The 24,564-nt window shown below is 42.6% G+C and overlaps 1 protein-coding gene and 1 pseudogene across 1 annotated transcript; both read right to left on the bottom strand.

Moving 5' to 3' along the window:
• Positions 1-1,982: 1,982 nt before the first annotated feature.
• On the bottom strand, positions 1,983-19,712 carry LOC128468189 (vomeronasal type-2 receptor 26-like). Its single transcript, XM_053449885.1, has 7 exons — positions 19,669-19,712; positions 9,935-10,207; positions 8,604-8,895; positions 5,664-6,473; positions 5,054-5,284; positions 3,569-3,692; positions 1,983-2,890 (listed from the first exon to the last, which is right to left on the bottom strand). The coding sequence occupies exons 1-7, from the start codon at positions 19,710-19,712 to the stop codon at positions 1,983-1,985; spliced, it is 2,682 nt and encodes an 893-aa protein (XP_053305860.1).
• Positions 19,713-20,820: 1,108 nt separating this feature from the next.
• LOC128468178 (vomeronasal type-2 receptor 26-like) lies at positions 20,821-22,957 on the bottom strand (annotated as a pseudogene).
• Between the last annotated feature and the right edge of the window lie 1,607 nt (positions 22,958-24,564).

The following is a 24,564-nucleotide window of genomic DNA, read 5'->3' as shown; positions in this document are numbered from 1 at the left end:
TATGATGAGTCCACTCCAGTGTAACTCCTATCATCTGTCCACTTATGATAAGTCCACTCCAGTGTAACTCCTATCATCTGTCCACTTATTATAAGTCCACTCCAGTGTAACTCCTATCATCTGTCCACTTATGATGAGTCCACTCCAGTATAACTCCTATCATCTGTCCACTTTTGATGAGTCCACTGCAGCTACATTTCCAAGCAAGATCGTTTCCACGCAGGGCCTAGGAATTTATAGGGCTAGGCAGATAAGATGATTGCATACAGGATGCAGATGTTTCACACCTTGTCTTAACAATTGTAATGAAGCTAGACAAGAGGGGTCCAAAGTTAACCCTTTGAAATCAGCAGGGAATGCAGGGAGGTAGGATAGAGAATACTAGGTGGCTCAGAGGGATTACAGCAGTAGATGAGGGGTTCTGGGTGCGTATCAGATGCAGGGTTAGTAATAAATTAGGAGAATGGAACCGAACAGCGATGGTAGCTTCTTGGGAAGCCAATGCTTTCTGACCCCCCCCCCCATTTGCACTAGCTACAGTATCTTTTCATGTGACAACACTGAAGAAATGATGCTCGGCTACAATGTAAAGTAGTGCGTGTACAGCCTGTATAACAGAGTAACTTTACAGTCCCCTCAAATATAACTCAATACACGGCCATTAACCCCTCAATATCACCCAACACACAGCCATTAACCCCTCAAATATAACTCAACACAAGTTCATCTTCGTGTTCCAATCAACCAATTGGTTGATGCCAGAGGAGGCCCCTGCAGGCGACCAATACAGTCGCTAGCTCGGCCCTTTAACTCCTGGAGGCAAACTTACGTATTTCCGCTCCCGTTAACCCCTGTGATGTTGTGTAGATAAGGTAGGCTAGATTGTTGTGTATGCTCGGTATCTGGGCTGAATACGAATGCACAAGTCTATTAGTAATACAATGTAAAAACCCTATACCAAAATAGAGGAAAAAAATTACAATTTTACTTGGGGTGCGTTCTACCTAGTAGGTGCAACTATTGAACAATTTAGTTTATGTTCAGCAGTACCCCCTGATTACATTAATACCCTACTTTTTTGTTGGGTGGGAGATAGTGATTTTTTAAAAAAATACTTTTTTACTTGTAGCAGTGGGGCTTAGGGATAATAAAGCTGGGCAGTAGTAAAGGCAAAGTTGGGATATAATGAATTCTCCTTTAAACATTTGAAGGACAGCCTTGACAGGAATTCATTCTCCATCCAAAGATCTTGAATTTATGAAGATGTCATCCAGATAGACAATTACATCACAAAACACCATGCCGGAAAAGATGTTAATGGAGGCAGTACGAGTTCTAAGGCTTCTTACCCTTTCTAGTCAGATATCAACGGTAGACCCATGCCAGGAGGATGTGATATTTTATGTCGCGACTGCCGCTATGGTATCAACCTTGTGGAAGCCAAAAACGACACACAGATCTCACATGGGGAGGGGGTATTGGCACCGAATGTTATTTGGACAAATGTGTGCTTCTAGGCCCCAGTTTGTGGAAGGTCGTTTTCTGGTACAATAATGGCACTGGGCCCTTTAAGAAATGGAGTTCTGGGATATGACGTCATAACCTGGCACGCCGTGTCTTAAATGATGCCTATGGAGGTTGTCCTGAGCGGTACAACCTTAATCGCGTAAATAGGCAGATATAATAGGGGAGAATAAAGATCTCCCTAGTAACCGGCCATTGTGCAGCAGGACAACAGGGGGGGTACGATCTGCCCCCCGGTTTTGTACCAGGGGGACTGCAACCCTTCTGGACCTGTGGCCAGGATATGTCACTATTCATACCACTAAAAGTTACAGTTTTTTGTTGCAATATTCCATTCTTTATTATGTTTTTTTTGTTATGTTTTTTATTATGTTATTTGCACATCACAGCCGACTGACCTTAATTACTTACATAGAAAACTGAGTTATTTGGATGTACTTTGTGCAAAAAAAAAATAATTAAGCTTTAATCTTCCCAAGTAAATGTTTTTTTGTGTTCATGTGAGGCTTCATCAAAACAATATAACATTTTGGAGAAAATATACATGTCAGCAGTCCAGCGCTTGATGCAAGTATGGCAAATATTTCCGTGGCCACCGTGTTCTTGCCTTCGGTGCTCAGATACGCCGGGACGGCACAGACCCAAACGCAGCAAAACACCAACATGCTGAAAGTGATGTATTTCCCCTCGTTGAAACTGTCCGGCAACGACCTCACCAAGAAAGCAGCCACAAAACTCACAGCTGCCAGAAATCCAATGTAGCCAAGGGCACAATAAAAACCAATGGGAGAGCCTTCATTACATTTAATGATGATCTTCCCAGGGTGGGAATGCATATTGACATCTTGGAAAGGTGGAGATATTCCCAACCAACTGATACAAATACAAATCTGAATGATGGAACAAGACAGAACGATAGCATATGACAATTTGGCACCAGCCCATTTCTTCCAGATTTTTCCAGGTCTGGTGGCTTTAAAGGCAATGCAGACCACGACAGTCTTGGCCAACACAGAAGATACAGCCACGGTGAAGATGACCGCAAAAGACGTTTGACGTAACATGCAGGTTATATCTACAGGGCGACCAATGAAAAGTAACACACAGAGGAAGCTGAGCGAAAGGGAGATCAGTAGGATGAAGCTCAGGGTCCGGTTATTGGCCTTCACCACCGGGGTGTCACGAAACTGAATAAATAGCGCCAGTACTACGGCGCTAAGAATAGAAAAGAAAATAGAGAAAAAGGAACAGAGCGAGGCAATAAAATCCATTTCATATGACAAGAACTCAAGGATTTTAGGCAGGCACATGTCACTTCTTTCATTAGGCCACTGGTTTTCTGGGCATTTGATGCATACATCAACATCTGAAAAGAAAAGTGAGCGTCATATATATATATATATATATAGGCAGAATGTATATATATATATATATAGGCAGAATGTTTTGGATTGGTTCAAGAAGCCATTTTAAGGGGACAAGGAGAAGGTTAAGAAATTTAATAAGGGAAAGCTAATCCCGCCACATTTAGACACAAATCCCTGCTTCCCGAGGTCTTCAACTAAATATTTCAAAAACAGCTATACTGGTGGAAAAACCAAAAGCGTTAGCTAAAAACTATAGGCCTTGTGTGAGTTCCACTCATTCTTTAGTGCAAAGCTGGTACCAGTCCCACCAAACCCATCTCTACACACTGAGCGTGTTTTCTGGGGGGACGGCTGGTGGTCCCCCACCCCTGCTCTGGTTGCCCCAGGCACCTTGTAAAAAGTCTAGCCATAAATGTGGTTCTGCTGGAAGCCGTTAAGGTCTGAGCGACTCTTTAAGGACTGCTTTAGCTACACATCATACCTGCTGTTCTTCAGGATTACTTTCTTCAGATACCCATAGCCATGCGAGAGTCCATTACTGATAGAAAGTCTTTTGCACATAACCCTCAATTTGTTCTTCTATCTGTTACTGAAACCACTTTCCTTCTCTTTTACAAGGTGGACAAATGAAGGCCTTGAAACCATTACTATTACTTCAAAGTAGTTATGGCGTTTACCTTTCTCTGTGGAAATTTCCCCCTCTGAGCACCGGACGCAGTCATAACAGCAGATTGGTTTCCCTTTCTTTACGACCTTTCTACCGCCTGGATTGCAGCTTTCAGAGCACTGGGATCTGGGTACCTAATCAGAGAAAGAAAAGATAAAGACTTCAGTGATGATCACAAAGTATGTGGAAAAAAAGAGAAATGCAAACCACCGCCTCTCCACCACCATATTTTTATATAATGGCATCGCTAATATGTTGCCCCTCCATGAAACCTTCACCCGCCACGGGGGAGCACTTATATAACCTGACAAGCACTCTCTCGCGGGATGGGGTGCTTCCTTCTGTTCAACATTAATAAAAATGTTTTTTATAACTCATCCAACCATGTCTTTAGCTTTGTGCGTCGGGGCAGTCATGCTGGAACAGAAAAGAGTCTTCTCCACACTGTCCCCACAAAGTTGGAAGCAAAGCATCGTCCAAAATGTCTCGTCATGCTGAAGCATTAAGATTTTCCGTCACTAAAACTAAGGGGCCCAAACCTTAATTTCAATAATTAAGAGGTCCATAAAAACATGGTTGGATGAGTCCGGTATGGAAGGACCTGACCGGCCGCACAGAGCCTTCCCAGAAGAGTGGAAGCTGTTATGGGGGGGCAACTTCATACTAAAGTCCTTCTTAGTGCAATGGTCAGGTGTCCCAATACCCATGTCCATATAGTGTATGTATGTATATGTATATATACATATATACCGCATTTGCTTGATTATAAGACGACCCCCCAAATCTTAATATTAATTTAGGGAAAAAAGAAAAAGCCTGAATATAAGACGACCCTATAGGAAAAAAAGTTTTACCAGTAAATGTTAATTCATTTAAACAATTTTTTTAATAAAAGCTATGATTGAGAAAAATATTTTGGTTTTATTTCCTTCTATTTTCCAACCTGCCCCCCCAGTCCTGCACACCGGGGACTCTGAAGTACCGGTAAGTGGGGCGGGGGGTTGAGACAGGAGGATCCAGATCCCCTGCAGCTGCGGGGGATCTGGATCTTAGTCGTCTCATAGTCAGACTTTGAGGTCTGATTATAAGACGACCCCGATTATAAGACGAGGGGTATTTTTCAGAGCATTTGCTCTGAAAAAAATATCGTCTTATAATCGAGCAAATACGGTATATATATATATATACAAACACCATACTATAAGTGAAAATGTGCTGGGGTGGATTGGAGAAGCTGTAGTGTATATAGTATTAGTTTATTTTTATATACAGGAACTGCAGCAGCCTTTTTTTAAAATAATTTTTATGTAATAATTAATTTGTTTTCCAATTTAAAAATTGAATTAGGCAAAACCTTATTTTTGTCATTTTTAAGCGTTCGGGATTGTTCCTAACCAGGATATCGGTTTTCTTTACAAAGGAAAAGCCATATTGGAAGCCGTGTTGTTATATAACATAATACGCGTTCTGTTGAGATAGCAATAAATATGCCCACCTCGTTTGTGTTCTTTTTCCAGATGATGTCACGCGTGTTAACGACGAGTCTCTGTCCCTCCGGCGCCAACATACTAAAGCGTCCAATGAGTCTCGCTACAAAGGTCCCGTTAGCTAGGACGACGTGGTTGAAGATGTGGTACTGCGTGGGGATCGCTCCCTTGTTGTTGAAATAAATGTCCTCTCCTATAGGGTCTGTAAAGTTAACTTTTTGGATGGAGTGCTGCAGTTTCTAACATCAAGACAATAAAATATGGGTATGAAAATAAAGAAAAAAAGGAAAGCGAAAGTAAATTTACAATTTCAAAAGATCACGCGCACCCAGCAAATATTACTTAAAAACAGAAATATTGGCGATTCCGTCACACTATATGGCCATATTTTGTGAAGAAAAAGTAATGATTGGCTTCACTTCTTATTTTCAGTTAAATATGGAGAATAAGAGATTTACTACTCTCATAACAATCAATAGAAGACGTTTTTTACTCAAACTCTGTTTTTTTCCAGAAAGGGGTCTAGATAATTAATTTGATAATTACAAAAGATATGGTAAAACCCAACGATACGATTAAAAGGAATGTAAAGAACATTCCCATTACAAAAAAACTTACTGTCTTGGATTTAAATGACGTCTTAGATCCCGAGTAATAGGCGTCATGGAGAGCATGGGCCATGATGTATCCTGCAGTGTAAACGTTATAAGACGTTCGGAAGCTTTGTGTATCGTAGACCACGTTACTGATGTCTAATATGTGTTCGTTTCCTGAGCAATTTTGGAGTTTTAGATTGTAAATGGTCTGAAATATTTTGTTCTTTTCTTGGTCTGGAGTCACGCATTCAAAAAATTGTGCCCAGATATCTTCCAGTAAGGCGTCGTCCGGCCGATTGGAAGGGTGGGCATTTTGTAGAAAAGTTTGCAGTCCCGGAATTTTTCTTTTTGGGATGGAAAACACCAAACTCCCGTTGAGCGCAGCCACAGGGGCCTGTCCAAGGTCAGCATTAAAAGACCACGACGAAGAAAAGATTAGAGTCTTGCTGGAAAGCGGATCGTCGTCCTCTTCCAAAGTTAGGAAGAACTGGATTGACACTGAGCCGCAAATGATAACAGCGTGAGATGTTGAATTTTGGAGGATGTTGCTGGATTCCGTATAAGAGAATCGGTCATTTATTTTCTCCTGGTTTTTTAGTACAATGGTGAACTCAATGCAGATTTTCCGTTCCATCATTTGTTTGCTCAGCTCTTGACTCTCTGTTGCTCCACTGTCGTCGGCCGATGTAATGATTCCCACCCAGGTCCAGCCTAAGCGTAAAAGCAATTCTGAAATAGCTGCATATTGCATACGATCATCTTGAACTGTCTGAAAGAATGATGGATATGGGCTTTTCTCACTTAGAAGAGGGTTTGTGGTTCCATAGCTGATCTGTCAATATACAATTTGAGTACAAGAGTAACCAACTAGCTTCCTTTAGCCGTGGTAAGTCATATATCATGGACTACTGCATTAGGGCTGCGACAACTAATCGATAAAATCGATAATAAACGATAATGAAAATCGTTGCCAACTCGAGCTCTGAAAAATACCCCTCGTTTTATAATCCGTTTCATTTAGTGTGACTCACAGCAGCTACTACTTACAGTCCCTCCCTGCGGTTACTCTTACGATTGGCCCCACCCCTGCTCAGGCACTCATCTAACTGTGAGTATGAAATTAATATTTGGGCTGCTGAAAGTTAGGGGAGGTAGCGATTAAGTTAGGGGCAGTTATGGTTAATGGGGTGTTTAGGGTTAATTTAGGGGCAGTTATGGTTAATGGGGTGTTTAGGGGCAGTTATGGTTGATGGGGTGTTTAGGGTTAATTTTGGGGCAGTTGTGGTTGATGGGGTGTTTAGGGGCAGTTATGGTTAATGGGGAGTTTAGGGTTAATTTTGGGGCAGTTGTGGTTGATGGGGTCTTTAGGGTTAATTTAGGGGCAGTTATGGTTAATGGGGTGTTTAGGGTTAATTTAATGCTGAGGACTGAGGGTTAATTTAATTAATTTAATAAAGTTAACTTAAGGTGCAGTTAGAGGTTAAGGGGGACAAACTAAGGGAAATCTAAATCCTGGGGGCAGAGAACATTATTAATGTATTGATTTATAAAAGTATGGTGTCAGTGTGATGCGACCGAGTCTGTGAATCTATGAGGGCACTATGGCATATCTGGGGGTATAAGGCATATCTGGGGAGGACGGAGTGGCATATCTGGGGGTATAAGGCATACTGGGGTGAAAGGCATATCAGGGGCACAGTGGCATATCATGGGCTATAAGGCATATAGGGTATATAAGGCATATGTGGGGAGGGCAGAGTGGCATATCTGGGAGGCAGTGTGGCATATCTGGGGGTATGTGGCATATCTGGGAGGCAGTGTGGGAAGCCTGGGTTCAAATGTGCATAACTGGGGGGGGGCAGATTGGGAAATAAAAACAAGAAATGCATTTTTATCAAAGTTTTTTTTATTCTGCTGTTTGACATCCTGTTTGTTTATTAAATTATTCTAAATAAATTAAAAATTAACATTTATTTGTTTATCCGATTAATCAATGAATCAAAAAAATAATCGGCCAACTAATCGATTATGAAAATAATCGGTAGTTGCAGCCCTATACTGCATATACTTAGGGACAATGTCCAAGTCACAAATGAAGGTGTAGAAAGCCTCGTCGATTTCTATATCCATGATTTCTGGATTAATGTTGTTTAAAGGCGTCCTACCAGTCTGCTAATGAAACGCGGCTGGTCAGCAGTGGTCCTATTGCAGATCCACCACAGTAGATCCACCACGCGGGGATAGGGACACAGATAACCCGATAACAACCAAGCAGTCAGGTTCCGAAGGGCTTAATATGCAAGAAAACACCCAACGTGTCTAGTAGAGGACTGACCCAGACATCCAATGTACTTGGGGAGTATAAGAATCCCAGGGTCTCAAGGTACATGTTAATATCTAAGGATCGCAATTGGTTTTTTTCTCACGGATATAGCGTCTGAAATTTCCGGTTGAATACAGAGTGTATAGTTAATCGGGTTGTAAAAAGACACATAGTATACAAAGTTAAAAACCTGCCAAGTATCTACTGATCCAAACAGTGGTCTGTTATATAGTCTACCTAGGTCCAGGGAAGCAGATGTGCTTTTTGACAGCCCATGAGTCAGAATTGCCAACTGGAGGTAATGCCCTTCGTTAAGCTTAGGGAAGAGATCACCCTGAATACAGCATTTGGTCAAGAAGAAGGCAAGAAGACCTAAGTTAGAAATATATGCCATATAATAGGTTAAACGGCCCTTCTGGACTCCAAAGGCAATCAGATTTTTCATGGATCAACGTTATATATTCCAAAGATGAATACTTTCTCTGAACTCCTGTATTCACTAGAAACGCACCCAGAACTTTTTTAACGTATACACGGAATCTGCCCAAACGACTTCTCTTAGCAGTGCATTCCGCGTTTAACTGCCCTGATTCAGCATTGACAGGAGCTACTAATAAAAGCAATTAGTTGTAGCTGTACCTGGGGGTACCCATAGACCGAGAGGATGTGCGCTACAGCCAGAGATGTGACTGAGGACAGATCTCCGATAAAACCGACCACTTTGTCGCGCCGTGCGCAGGAGTAGTTAGGAACGGCCACCTTGAGTCCAGATAATATATTCATCACACCTTCTATGGCTTTCATCACATCGGAACAAGAATCGTACACAATATACCCCAGCGTCACATTGGGTAAAATATTCGGATTATTGTTAATCTCATCAATGGCGAAAACGAAGGCCAGGAAGTGTCTGTAATACTGGGGAGAAAGACTGCAGGGAGAAACCAAACAGTTTATTAATGAGCGTATGGAACATTTTCAAAAGATTTTGAGCAGGCGGATCAAACTCCAGGCCTCGAGGACCACAATCCGGTGAGGATTTTTGGGGATTCCAATTTGATCACCGGCAGCTCGATCAAAATGGTGGAAACCAAGGTGAATCCCTTGTGTCAAAAGCATGAAATTGAGTTCAGAGAAAGAAGAGCCGTGGACGGTTTGCCGTCGTAGAGACCTGGAGTTCAGAATCCCTGATTTAGAGAGTCACGAAGTCTACCAGTTGTGTATGTAGAATCATACAATATAGAGATTGAAATTTAAAATATGACTTTATCACATCTGAAATATTAGAAGAAATTTTTAATGAATACCGGGATTATTTCCTGTAAACAGACTTTGTGTCAAATGTCAGGTGAGAGAAGTCATGGCAATAAACCTGGTCGTTTTGGGAAAACAGGTAATAAAAAGTGATGGAGAAAAAAAAAAAGAAGAAAATAATTTTTTTATGATTTCTTCAGTGGAATTAATGTCAATGCACAAATCAACTAAAAGTACTATTTTTTTAAACAAAATAAATAAAAAATGCAGACCCATATTAAGACTTTTATGCAACTAAAATGCAGTAGCCTGGAAAGTGGAAACCCAATTATTAAAGTCATAGCAATATCAAATATAGAACAGTTCTGAGACGTCACGGTTTTGGTTAAATTGAGTGTTAATTCTACCTGGATTCATTGGGAAAAAAAATTACAGTTTGAAGCACAAAAAAAAAACTTTCTGAATTCTGACATTAACTGTGGGAGAGAGAGGGGAGGTCAGAGGAAGGGCGGGCAGGCAGGCAGGCAGGCAGGCGGGCAGGCAGGCGGGCAGGCAGGCGGGCAGGCAGGCGGGCAGGCAGGCAGGCGGGCAGGCGAGAAAATAAAAAGGAGACATAAGGCAACAATGGGAGGAGGACATAGAATGTGGTAGAAGTTGATGTTTTAGGTTAATTTCTTTTATTAAAACAGATTTTAGGTAAATGAAAAATAACTCACAACATACACAATGTCAGCTGGCGGTCACTCATTGCTTTGGATGCAAAGAGCTGGTAATGTACACTGAATATTCCTCCGATGATGATGTCTCCATCTTGGACACTCTTGTATTCCAGCATGGATTTTCTGGGCTTCAGGCTGCACGCAGGAGCCGTTCTCCTAAAGTCAAGACTGCAATGTATCTTCCAAAAATCACCAAATATAGCAAGGTGAGCAAGGGTGAAGAGCAGGCATCTCCCATGAACCATGGCGGACTCTCTCTCCACAGGGCATCTACACAGAGCACGATGAATACGTCTTCTGATCCAAGGAAAAAACTCAGAGATTGGAGAGTCTTCAAGTCTGTCGTATTTATAAGGGCTCTTCGCTGCTATCCAGAGTGAACGAGTCCCTTCTCAGAGGCTTTAGCACACAAGGCACACAAGAGACCTCCAGAAATACTTCAAAAATATGTCACCCCGCGCCTCCCCACAGATCTCCACAGTAATTATACGTCTGCTGATGAAGTTTGAAAAAGTTTCCTTACATGGTTTGCCGGTAAACAAATTTTAAATAAAATTCTTTAAGTCATTAAGTCATTAAGTAGCATAATAACTTTGGATTTCAAGCATATGGAACAATGCTTCTTAATGTATAACCAATAGAGGGCAGCATTCTGTCCAAAGATATATTAGCCATATGTGGCAGTGTGCTCATATTATATTCTGCCCGAGAATATATTAGCTATATATGGTAGTGTGGTCCTGGTCTACATGGACGTGTCACCGGTGTCTAGATTTCTGTCTGCACGGGTGATGCGGTTGGATTTATGGAGCCTGGGGGGTCGAAGCAGCAGATTTTGGTAGCTTTCCCATGGACCTCGTCTATACGTGCAATGGTTTGGGGTGCAGGGCATGTTGTGAGAGGGGGTGTTGTTGACAGTTACAAGGTACCTGCATCCTGTAGTTGTGCTGACTATGTGTGTTGTGCATGCCATGGATAATGACATGGGGTCACTCTGCAGCGGGATCCGGTTTGGAGGATGGAGGTTTTGGAGTCGGGATGTGGATTGGTTGTTGGAGTCAGTTCCTGGTGTTAAGTTACTTTGGTCCGTCCCTGAAACGGTGCGGTTCTCTGGATAACTTGGCAAGATTAGGTGGTTTTCGGGGAATATTATTTTAATCTTTATTAATCTATTTATTGGTGTTTGGTTTTCGTAATCATTGACCCTGTTAATGCATCTACTTTTTAGTTTAAGGTTATCTGGCAATGACTAATAAAGTGGCTGCGGCCTTTTCAAAATCGGTGTCTTCTGGATGGTACTGAAGTACTCTGGGGGATGCACCGGGTCGCTAGAGCAGGGTCTTGACACTAGACTTGTGCATTCATATTCGAGAAAACCGAATAAACTAATATGGCGGCGGGTAAACTTACACAAAGAATCTTTGTGTTTGTCTTCGTTAATATCTCCTAGCTAATCTCCCTGGTCCCTTCCCCCAATACAAGTCACTGCCTCTAGCCTACGTTCGCATTGCAGGGGTTAACGGGAACAGGAATCCATAGGATCGTGCCAGGAGTTAAAGTTCCGTACGCCAGTGGAACTGACATCAGTAGGCAGTCCTGGCCGCGTCTCGCAAGGGTAGGATCAGGGCAGCCAGAGCCCACAAGTGCCCAGGTATGTACATCAGTCAAGAGAGCCCCAGAAGACCTGAAAAAGTGGAGACTCAGCATGACCGGACTGCACTGAGGAGGTCAGCCTGCAAGTTTATGTCCTTCCAGAGTTTTTGAGCAAAACCCAGGGAGTACCCAGGTATGGTCATGACAAGTTCATCGCTTCTCTTATGCAACCAGTTCTGGTTTTTGTGTCTTTAACATTATTGCATGTGGCCCTAGCATGGGATATTGGAGCTACATCAGTCATAAATCATGGGTGCATATCTGTGGCAGACATGAACCTTAATAAACCATAAAACAATACATTGGTGGTGAAAGGCTGTGGTCTGTAATGGTAAGGGCCAGGATCCCCCAGATCACCGAAACCCTATCCACCTTGAGATAGCTAGGAGATTAGCCTCTAGGAAAAGGTTAGGGGTTTCCTGATTTTTAAAAATGCTTTAAAGTAAGAATAGTTAAACATGTATTGTTATCATCAACAATTATTAAAATGTTTTATTAATGCAAAAGCACAGACTACACAGTAGTGATTTTTTTGGTACACTGAAAAATGCCATGGTGAAGCCGGGTCCTCTAAATAGTTGGCGGTTTCCTGGTGAGGAGTGGAGATAGGTAGGTCTTCTGCCTCCCCCCTCTGATCCTTGTGAAGAAGAACCAAGAAGATCCGGCCCTCCTGCAGGACTTCTGGCCAGGGACGGAAGCAGGGGTTCGCATATAACATCGGGGAGTGCGGCCCTGATAAAAAGAAGAAGGGGACCTGGTGTCCATCATGGACTTTCCGCCACATGCCTGGCCACTGACCTTGGGACATCAATAATAAAAAAAAGGAACTTGTAGAGCAGGCTGACCAATAGACACAAAGACATGGCACGCGAGGTGGCTGCATAGGTTCAGACACTGCCCACAGTGCATCATTTGAGAGGAGACCTCACTAGGTTTTTTCTGGCAGTGTACTTTTGCACAGGCTTTGCTGAGAGCCTTGGAAAATTAGCTTTAAGCTTTAATGTAAAGGAAATTCCTCTCCTACCATTGGGTTTTGTACAGACTTTTTCAAGGACATCACACAGAAATTTCCATGGAAAAACCTTGGAGCCTGGTGTGCTGCATTAAGGACGCTTTATCGTTTGGCAGGCACTGGTCAGTGTCCGAGTCAGTGATCCTCAGCTTGCTCAGAGACTACTCCATCATTGACAGTCTCCAGAAGGAGGATTCATCACAAGTCCTCATTCTCCTGATTCTCCTCCCATCCGCGGGTGCTTTAAGGTCACTACCTCTGCGTTTGTGAAAATGTGTGATGTCATTACTGATGCTTCTCTGTATTTGGCCTGAATTTTCTGGGTTAGGTATACTGACCATATAGAAATGGCATAATTGCATGTACTTGCTTAAGCTGCTGATGCGCTCGTTGTTTGCGCTGCATCGCAGTCTACTTTGTAATGTGTGATGGAACCATCACTGGGGCCACTGGAGAGGCCTGAGAGCCAGCCTCCTCCCTATCGACTATGGGCACTGGCTTTGTAAAGACGTCTGTGTCTACCCCCAGCAGTATATCATCCGGTCACTTGCTGAGGGGATTATCTCTGGTAGACAGCCAGGATCTACAACCAGGGAGTGACCACCATTGTTTTAATTTAATGTCAGACCCCCCCCCCCCCATAATGTATGTTCAGTTTTTGAATAAACTCAATCTAGTTATTGGAACATGCCTTAGCTATTTTTTGTATTTAAGTTTATTATACAAAAACTGCTTATGATAAAACAGATATCAACCTGTTTTAGGAGGAGTACACAGGTCAGTAGCGTTGTTACAGATTGTCGATAAGCAGTACTGCGACGCAGCGCAGGGCAATACACGTTACAGTATGACTTCAGTTTACGGAAAGCTCAGTAGAAGCAGTATACAATTACATTTCCAGACATGGCACATATGGTTAGCACATTAGTGGAACCTAACCTGGGGAAATGGTGGAGAAAGGGGGCCGAGGAGAATGGGGCTAGTCTTCAGCCTCTAGACTGTCCTTGAGAGAGTAGTCTCTCAGCAGGCTGTGGATCTGTGACCTGCTCCCTCCTCAGCACCAGGCGGTTCCTGGCAAACCATAGAGCGGCCTTTACACAGCACATGAGACGCCAAGCATCCTCAATGGCGCTCTCCGTGTGTGTTCCTGGAAAAAGTCTGTAAAGTACCGAATGGTAGGACAGGTACTTTCTCTCAATAGAGTCCTTGAGATCCAGCTCCAGGGCTCTGAACAAGGCCTGTGCAAACGGGCACTGCCAGAACAAGTGGAGGGAAGTCTCCTCCTCCACAATGCACTGTGGGCAGTGTCTATATCTGCACAGCCCCCTGGCATGCATAAACATCCTTAGGGGGAGGCCTCCCTGAATGGCTATCCATGCAATGTCTTTATGCCTGTTGGTTAGCCTGCTCGACGACACGTTGGCCCAGACAGTCCGGGCTGTGGCGTCGGGGAGCCCTGGGATGTTCTCGATAGTGTCTTTGGCTCTGATGAGCTTGTGGATCACACGGGGTAACCACAGGTCTGGTTTAACTCCCTCCAGTTGGTGCTCCCTTACAAATTTGCCCACGTCCGAGTAAAACCAGGGCTTAGTCCAATTGTAAGGGACGGAGCTGTCCCACTTTTCCTACTTGAGCTGCCTCCACAGGGGCAGCAGGAAAAAGCGAGACATGGAGTTTCCAGCAGAGCCTTTCACTACGTCTCTGAGAGTCCTGCGCACGCAGTTGCACACAAAGAAGGCCCTCATCATGGCAGGGATGTTAGGCACTCCTAATATCAGATCTCAATATAACCCCCCCCTCTGACTGTCACAGAGAGATCAATGATCTCCCAACCGGCTCTGCTTCCCCGGCAGTGGGTGGGCTATCCCAGCAGTGGGAAGGTACGTATGTATGCTGCCCGCACTTCCGCTGGCGCTCGGTGATAGACGCCTCATGGAACTGCTGGCAGCAGCGGAGGTTACCAGACAGGAGGATCCAGGTCTCCTGCAGCGCTGCGGGGGATCTGGATCTTAGTCTCATACTCAGACCTCTGTTTGAGGTCTGAATAAGACAACATCTATTTTTCAGAGTATTTGCTCTGAAAAAAACCTTGTCTTATAATCAAGCAAATACAGTAACTCTATAACCCAATTTATATATACATATACCTTCCCAAAACATTTTTTTTTCTTTTTTAACAATAAAGTAATAATAACAAAAACCATAAAAAAAACCTGGCATTTTAGTCTTTTCCATACTGAAAACCGGCCCCTTAAACATGGGGTGAGTACGTTTTCCAGCTGTTTCACTATTGTTAGTAGATTAAATAAATAATACAACTGCACATCTGAGGAACAGATATTTCAACTTTAAACATTTAAGGAAAGTTCTAAAAAAATAAGGAAATAACGGGAATATGTTTGAAATCATATGTACAAGCTTATTTGCATACAATCTGAAGGGCGTTGTCTAAATCTGCTTTGTTAAAGCATTCGCTGGTGCCGCATTACTCTTTTCCAATTTTGGAATCTTCCCCATATGTTTCACAAACCCCAAGTAGCTCACAGTACAATATAGGCAATATTCTCAGTACTTCAAAAAGTGGCACATTTCTTACACGTAACAAACTTTACAATCAAAATCAACACTCTTTCTATCTATTGTAATAAACATGAAGAAAGGCCAGCAAAACTCAATAACCAAAATATATTTACAGACACTCACTGCTGTTCCTCCCCACACAAAAATTTTTGTAAACAGCAAGACACTTACTGACACCAACAACAAACCAGCATATACCAAAAATACAGCAGGGCAATAGACCAGCCACCGGGAATGCTCTTCAGTGTTATGGTGAGTTAAATCAATCCCACCCAGCTCTTCCCTCATCATTGGAACCTTTAATTTATGCAAACACAAGCACAGGAATTGGACCTATTTTATATTGAACTGTTTTAAAATCTTAATAATCTAACAATAAGGTGGGACATTTCTTGGTGCATCATGGGTATTCAAATGAGACAGTGGCTCAGGCAAGCTTCCCAGCAGACTTAGTGTCTGGGCACAGAAATAGCTTCTTTTTATATAGTTTATTATTATTATAATAATAATTATAATAACAACAACAACAACAACAATAATAATAATAATAATAATAATAATAATAATAATAATAATAATAATAATAATAATAATAATAATAATAATAATAATAATAATAATAATGTATTAAAAAAAAATCCCCTTCTGCTACAGCCATCCAGAAGGTCCTGGCACAAATGTTTGGGCTGTGTTACAAGGTTAAGGATAAGTCTTAGGGATGGAATCCAATTACTACTCTTTTTTTTTCCCCTATTGTGGCATGTTTACCCCATCATCTTCACAAATACCAAGTTGCCTGATGATGTTTCTTTTGAAAGTAAATGGCTTTGGTCTAAATCTGCTTTGTTAAAGCATTTCTATAACCCACTGAAGTATTTACTGAAGCCTCATTACTCCTTTCTTATTTTGGAATCTTTACTCTGTAAAGTGCTCAGACGCAGTCCAGCCGTGTCATATAACGCAGTCACAGTGAAATGAATGGATCCCCGGCCTGCTCTGCTCCTATATAGGTTCTTTTCATTACTAGTCTGTAAGATGCAGCACAGCCATTGGACAAGCCCTCTGCATGATGTTACAGAAGTGAGCTGATTGGACAAAGATCAGCTTACTCAAAGTACCTCCTCTCAGCCCAGACTAAAAGGCAAGATTCGCAAGATATTTGTATCGCACACATTCACTGGGTCTCATTACTCCTTTCTAATTTTGCAATCTTTGCCACATCAGTTTCACAATCCCAAAGTAATACATAGTACAACACGGAGAGTTTTTTTTTTCTTACTATTTCCAGATGGGACATATGCCTCATGATCTATCGTTAACAACATCAAATACCCCAACCAACATTATTCTTCAAAAAAATTGTCTATAGTACAAGGTTGATCTTTGGAATCAGCAGAGGGAAAGCACGAGCTACAACTTTCCTGAGGCTAAACTAAAATACACCCAAACCACCACAGGGCAACGGACCAGCCATTGGCATTACTCCTCAGTGTTATGGTGCGCTAAATCAATCCCACCCAGCTCTTTACTGATCATTGAAACCTTTAACTTATGCAAACACAATTGCACAGGAATTGGACCTTTTTTATATTGAACTGTTTTAACATCTTAACAATAAGGTGGGATACTTCTTGGTGCATCATGGGTATTCAAATGAAGCAGTAGCTCAGGCAAGCCGTCCAGCAGACTTAGCGACTTTGTAGATAGGTTGCTTATCTGCAACAAATTTTTGTTTGGTTTAAGAAAAGAAAAAAAAATGAAGATTGCATACCATTGAGGATCCACAACTTCCCCTTCTATTACAGCCACCAGAAGTTCCTGGCATAAATTCTTGACCTATGTTACAAGGTTAAGGATAAGTCTTAGGAATGGAATCCAATAACTACTCTTTTTTCCAATCGTGGCATGTTTATCCCATCATTTTCACAAATTCCAAGATGCCTGATTCCTTTAAAAGCAAAAGGGCTTTGGTCTAACTCTGCTTTGTTAAAGTATTTCTACAACCCACTGAAGCATTCCCTGAAGTCTCATTACTCTTTTCTTATTTTGGAATCTTTACTCTGTAAAGTGCTCAGACACAGTACAGCCGTGTCATATAACGCAGTCACAGTGAAATGAATGGATCCCCGGCCTGCTCTGCTCCTATATAGGTTCTTTTCATTACATTACTAGTCTGTAAGATGCAGCTCAGTCATTGGACAAGCTCTCTGCACGATGTTAAAGAAGTGAGCTGATTGGACAAAGATCAGTTTACTCCAAGTCCCTCCCCTTATTCTGGGAAAAAGGCAAGATTCACTAGATATTCGTATTATGCACATTGGCTTTTCAATTATTTTAGCCAGTATTCGATTTTTTTTTCTTTATGCAGAGAACAGGACAAAGCGGTGACATTTGGCGCAAAAACACATTCATTCAAAAACAACTATTAGTGGCTGAAAACCATATCAATCTTAGACAGGGATAGTTGTGGCAAATGTTTATCACCCCAGCTATTGTGAAATAAGGTTTTCATATTGTGCAGGTATATGATGGTCTGTTAGCTACCGTGGTTATATAACTTTTCCTATATATAGGTAACTAAAATTTGCTACTCACAAGGATATCCTTCTCTAGAGCCAACAAAGGTAGGCAATGGGGAGGATGTAAGGAGGCATTAGCATGGGAGAGGGGAAAGGTGGGCAGGATATTTCCCCCCACAGGACGTGGTCCCATAATTTAGAGAAAATGTTTGAAATGTTGTCAATCAGTGAGAAACAACACAAAAAAGAAAGACATGAAAAACATGTGTAAGGAAAGAGGGAGACAACAGAAAACCTAAAGAGAAAGTAAAGAAATGGAAGAAGAGAGGGACATCAGAAAAAGAAATGAAAGAAAGGAGAAGTAAGAAGTGATGCAAGAGAGGCCAGAAAGAAAGGCAGAAGAGGGAAGGAGAAAAGAAAAAAAAGAGAAAAGGAAGAGGGTGGAATAACAGAAATGTACAGAAGGAAAGAGAGAAAGACACACATACTTACACATTAACATACATGTTCAGACACATAAAGCATGACTCACACTAACGCATACACTAACACACAGACACTAACACACAGACAGACACTCACACTGTAAGATAGGATGGTTGCCATTAAAATGTGATACTACGTGTAATACATAAACATGCTTTTGTAAAGTTTATGGTTTTACAATGTGAGGTAATTTGCATAGTAATGCACTACAAATGTTTTGGCGTCCAACAGAGATGAGATGCTCTCCAGGAGGCCAGACACAGAAGCAGAAGATGTTGTTTTTCGCATAGACTGTCTATCTCATCCATAACTGGGTCATACAGAAATCTCTGGAAAGAGGGAGTTGAGTAGAGATTGAACCATTTTCTGGGATTCTGGGATGACTAGTTAGGGGGTGCAGTCAGTCAGTAGAAGTGTTCTGAATTAGGAGACTCAGAACTGAGCTACCCCAGATTGGCATCCAGGGCAATGCGGTGAGCTGAGAGAGGTTTCTCAATGATATAGGCAAAACTGAAGAAAATTTCATTGTCATTTTAATTCTTAAGTATCTTTTTGTTTTTTTACCAAATCTTTTGTTACAGGTTTCGAAAACTGCAGCAGTGACCTAATTCAATCTCAATATGTGTTTTTCTAGGCATGTGCTTTATTTGTCACTCATTCCCTAATGAGTAACCCTGTAATCGTTTCTAATGACACTGGCACACATTAACATACATCCTGGCACTCAAAAAAACACATTAACACACACCTAGAAACTAACACATGCTAACACACACCCTGACACTTACACACTCTCACACACAGACTGTCATACACACATACACTCACATCAATACAAACACTGACTTACGCACACCCATACACAAACACTCACACAAACATTATATAATGTTATATTATATAACACACTTACATGTACATTTCAGACAAAAACACACCCTGATACTCACACTCAGACATTAACATACACCTTGATACTCACACTAACACACAGAGACACAACAGTCAGACACTAGTGATACATGGACAAAGAGATTTTTTGTTGTTGTTGTTGATCTCATGCATGGAAAATATCTAGGGTGGGTTCTGCAGAATCTTTCCATGAATTTGCAAAAAGTCCAACATGAAATGACCATACAATGACCACGCTGCTATCATAGATATTAAAATGCGTATGCGCCTGGCATGTTACTGACTGAGAGATATCCCTGTTGACTCGTGGAACAGCTTCATGAGGGCCAGGGCTAACCATGCATATGAGCGGGACTCCCCTTAAACAACATTAAGTGAGTGTGGACTGAGCTTTACTCTGGAAAAGACTAAAGTGACCCGGAGACCATGGGAAGCAGGGCTTCCCCACAGACTCCAGGTGAAACTCAGAGAGTTCCCAGGTATTGTATGTGTCACCCGCTCCCGCAGATCCGCTGTCCCCCGTCGTCCTGTGTCCATCCGTCCGGCTCCCAGTTCGCCGCTACACTTACCTCATGGCGAGGTCAGGAGGAAGCGTCGGCTGGGTGCTCGGCATGCTAGTTTTAGCAGCAGCTGCCGCATTCTGGCAGGTAGGGGGCGCGCGTGACGTCAGCGTTGGGGGCGTGGTGGCTCCTGGCGCCAAATTTAAAAATCCGGAAGCCCTGTTACCTGTACCCTGTGTGGTCTTTTGCTGTTTACCTGTTCAGTAGCGTTCTATGGTGAATCTGACCTTGGCTTGTCCTAACTACCCTCTGATCTGTGATTTGGCTGTGTCCGTTCCTCCACGTGTATGACCTGGATCGTCTGACTACCCGCTTTGGATTTGACCCATCTTCTACCCGTCCTGTGTATGACCTCTGGCTCGTCTGACTCTGCATTTGGTTTTGCTCTCCGCCATTCCCTGCACTTTTGTATCGCCTCATTTAGCGAATTGAGACTATCTACCTCTCCATATCTACCTTCTCCAGGGCCTCCTCACTGTTGGGATCATCGAATACCTGGGGGTTGCTTCTCAGTGCACTCCTCCAGAAGAACTTCCGCGGTGAGTGCTCTGGTTTATGGTAGACCTGACAGTATGCTTATCTGTCATTTCTTTACACTGTTCACAGTCCTCACCATATAATTATGATATTGATATGTTCACCATTCACACGTATTTGGGTGCTGCATTATGCCCCCAGTGTATTGTTGGGGGGATGTCTCTGTATAGTATCAATTGCCCTGTAGTGTGTGGAACATGAAATGTTGATACCCTGATGTAGTCAACACCTAACAGAGCATTCTGAGAGGGGGCAGGGTAGATGTTCAGTAAGAGCTCATATTGAATTTGAATGAACAGGGCAGGTGCCAAAAAGCAAAGTTTTCAAAAGCAAAGATGCAGTCCCTATGTTAACCCTTTATATTCTTTCAGGTACCAGCATCCCCCTGTGCAGCTTGTAGGATATTGAAAGATTAAATCCTGGTTTCTGGTTTCAAATATTTTTAGATGTTTATTCAGATAACTGAAAAAGCAAACAGAAAATGATTAGAGATGATAGCTTTAAGTCAGTTTAAATGTCTCCCCGAGGGCTTTATAAAAAAGGATTTCAGAGATCTGACCCCGGTGTCTGCTGTTATTTTACATCCAGTAATAATAAAATGCAGACTTCAACATGTGTGTTGGGTCACATGGACATATCATTCAATTTGCTCCCAAGCAGATGTGATTTTGAGTTAATATCTGGTCTAAATAATATAATAAAACATTTTGGGGAAAAAATGCAGCATAAAATTCCAGCACTGGAGGTCAATATGGCGAAAATCTCAACAGCCACCATGTTCTTGCCTTTGGTGCTCAGATAGGCCGGGATCATCGCAATCCAAACGCTGCAGAACACCAGCATGCTGAAGGTGATGTACTTGGCCTCATTAAAACTGTCCGGTAATGTCCTGGCTAAAAAAGCTATAATAAAACTAACAGCTGCCAGAAGCCCCATATAACCCAGGACACAGTAGAAGGCAATAACCGAGCCCTCATTACACTGAACGATGATCTTTCCCTGATAAGAGTGCATGTCCAGCTCCTGAAATGGGGGGAAATGGACAACCAAAAAATAATAATTATAACTTGGACAGATGAGCAGAACAAGGCAACAGAACTTGCCATTTTGACTCCAAGCCATTTTCTCCAGAAGCTGCCAGGCTTGGTGGCTTTGAAAGCGATGCAAACCATGATGGTCTTGGCCAACACAGAAGAGATGGCTACTGAGAAGATGACCCCAAAAGAGGTTTGCCGCAGCATGCAGGTTATATCCACAGGACGACCGATGAACAGAAACACACAGAGGAAGCTCAGCAGGAGGGACACCAGGAGAAGGAAGCTGAGGTTCTGATTATTGGCTCTGACGATAGGGGTATCTCGATGGAGAAAAAAAATAACCACTACTGTAACAGTTAAAATGCAAAATAGAACTAAGATTGATACAAAAACTATAGCAAATACATCATTGTAGGACAAAAATTCTTCCAGTTTGGGTATACACCGATCCTTCTTCTCATTGGGCCATTCACTTTGTGGGCATTTTATGCAGTTTTTGCTGTCTGTAAAATATTATAAATATACAATTTTGCAATTAGCTGAAAAGTAAAATTCCTCAGTTGTGTTTGTATAGAGCCTTCCACAAAATGAAACAATTAGGGAGTGTTCAGTGTGGCTCCCTAATGGTGCTCGTGGGCTTTTGTTTGGTTAGAACCTTCCGTGTCCCAGGGTGAGTTATCAGATAAATCACAGAAAGCAGACCAAACATTGGTCAGGCTAGTGTTTCAATAAGAGAGACTTTCACGGCTGCAATGAGGGAGGAACGTGTTCTAGGTGGATTATGGGCAGACTAGATGGGCTGAATTTGCCATCAATTTCTTTCATTCAGTTCATTTTCTTTATATATAGATGGTCGCCTACTACACAAATATGGTAAGAATAACATATATGCTCTACCAGTCGTGTTGGAGATTTCTCCCTCTGAGCACGGAACGCAGTCATAGCAGCAGGAATGGATCCCAGGCCCCGGGGCTTTCCTGTAACCCGGCAGACAGTTGTCGGAACACTGAGATTTTGGAATCTAAAGAACAAAAACACTTACATTTTTTTTTTACTTACATTGACTCAATATCTTCACAATTGTCTGTAAGATCCACTTAGGCTCAGACTGGCCATATAACAATCTGAGAAAATGCCTAGTGGGCCTCTGGCCACCAGTGCCCCCCCCCCACTGAGTACACCCAGCAGATTTCTAGTGCTGCAAGGACTTAATCTGGAAGCTGCAGTGTATGATAGGATGTTCTGTAACCCAACTGGATACACCCATCAAACGTGGTTCCTTTGGTCCGAGACCTCAACGATTAACACCTTCAGTGCCGGATGAAACTAGCGCTGGCAAGACAAAGCGGGACAGCAATATAATGGAACTGTGCCGGCGCTGTGGCTAGCCGAAGTGTAATTATACATCTATGATACAGCCCTGAAAAAGACAATAAGTCATCCTTGCAGCCCACCCCAATCATCAGACAAAAACCCATGCTGGGGTGGAAAACACGTAGCCTTATATACACAGCTTTATCAGATAAGGAGCGTAATCACATCAACCAAACAATACCCTGTCTAGACAGCCTGGCGCCACAATCCGAACACAATACACAGTCACAGTTTTTTGGGATGATCCTGAGGGAATGGCGTACCTTCCAAAAAGTGGCGTGATCCAAAGCAGGGGATCCTGGGAAAGTTCCCCTGGGACAGTCGGCAATGAAACCGGGCGGAATCTCCATAGCCGCGGTTGCTGAACCTCCTGGCCTAACAGAGGTGATAGAAACCGGGGTTCCCTAGTGAGCTCCCTCTCCCAATCACCACTAGCTTGTACCCAACCACACAATGGGGTCATGGGCATCCAAGATATTTAGGGTTAAAGTCAGCTGGGGCTCCCACAGATCCTAGCGGCTAAACAGCTCCAGAGCATTACGGCTAAGACCCGGTCAGGCAAGGAAAACAGGGATCCAAAGGGAACCGTTAACATGAGGATGTGATTAGACTCCTGTGGAAAAGGTGGAGCAGGGGAAAAACAACTCAAACCAAGGTAAACCTCTGCAGCCCTCGTTCCGCGACAGCACTATATAAAACAATAAAAGTAATACGTGACTAAGCTGTGTGTAGTGAAAGTGTGTCTTTGGGTATGTTAGTGAAAGTGTGTCTTTGGGTATGTTAGTGTCTGAACATGTGTCTTCGTCTTGGTATGTTAGTTTGAGTGTCTGTGTATTTTAGCGTGTGTTTTAGTGTGTGAATGTGTTTCTTTGTCTTTTGCTCCAGCTGCAGATTGGGTGCTGCAGTGTGCCGTCGGTTGCTCGATATGACCATATGCCAAACCCGGCCCAGGCTACAGTCCTCACGATATCTATGTGCCATCTTCTTTGTAATATAAATAAACAAAATAATATTTTAACCCCTTAAGAACCAGACTATTTTTTATTTTTTGTACCCTTTGGGAACGAGGCTGTTTTAACATGTTGGCAGTGTTCGTGTTTAGATATATATACCACTCTGCCGCCTTATTCTTTTTTCTTTTAACCCCCTATATGCCACTCTGCTTCCCTGATATTCCTTTTAACCCCCAATATGCCACTCTGCCTCCAGAAAGCCCTTATACCTCCCATATGCAACTCTTACCCTCCCCCGACTTACCAGTGCTTCCCTAGACTTGTCCTCCATAATTACTTGGTGTCTAGTGGGGCAGCCGGTGTAAACAACCTCTAGTGGGGATGCGTGTAAACAACATCCGCAGCTGCTGCCGGGGCTTCTATGACTGAGCACCGGAAGTCATGTGATGCCGACACTCATAAAAGCCCCAGAGGAAGTGCCGGCAGCAGCAGAGATTGTCTGCACACATCGCACAGATGTCCACCGGCTGCCAGAGAGGAGGATACCGGTCCCCCGCAGTGCTGCAGGGAATCTGGATCTTAGTCTTGTAGTCAGACCTCTATCTGATTACAAGATGACCTCAAATATACAACGATGGTTATTTTTCAGAGCATTTTTTAAAACAAGACACCTCAAGGTATTTCAAATGCTGGTATTTTAACCCTTTCCATGCACTAATTCTTCTCCGGTAGTAATTTATTTTTTTGTTTTTTTTATCACAACTTTAATTTTTTTATTATATTCTTTTTGGACTTTTTTTTTACATTTCGCTGGAACTGGATGGTTCCTCTGATGGTGACGTCACTACATATTTTTTATTATCTTTAAAATATTTTTCTAATCACATTGCAATCACTCTCGCAGTGGCGGTTGTGACCGCTCTCTGGAGCGATCACAGCGTGTCCTGGGATGTGTGGTTGGTGTTGCTGAATCGAGGCATTTCAGGGACACCATTGATCATTGA

The sequence above is a fragment of the Spea bombifrons genome, chromosome 1 (assembly GCF_027358695.1).
Source record: "Spea bombifrons isolate aSpeBom1 chromosome 1, aSpeBom1.2.pri, whole genome shotgun sequence".
NCBI lineage: Eukaryota > Metazoa > Chordata > Amphibia > Anura > Pelobatidae > Spea > Spea bombifrons.
The sequence above is the reverse complement of the archived record's forward strand: the minus strand, read 5'-3'. Positions and strand labels throughout refer to the sequence as shown.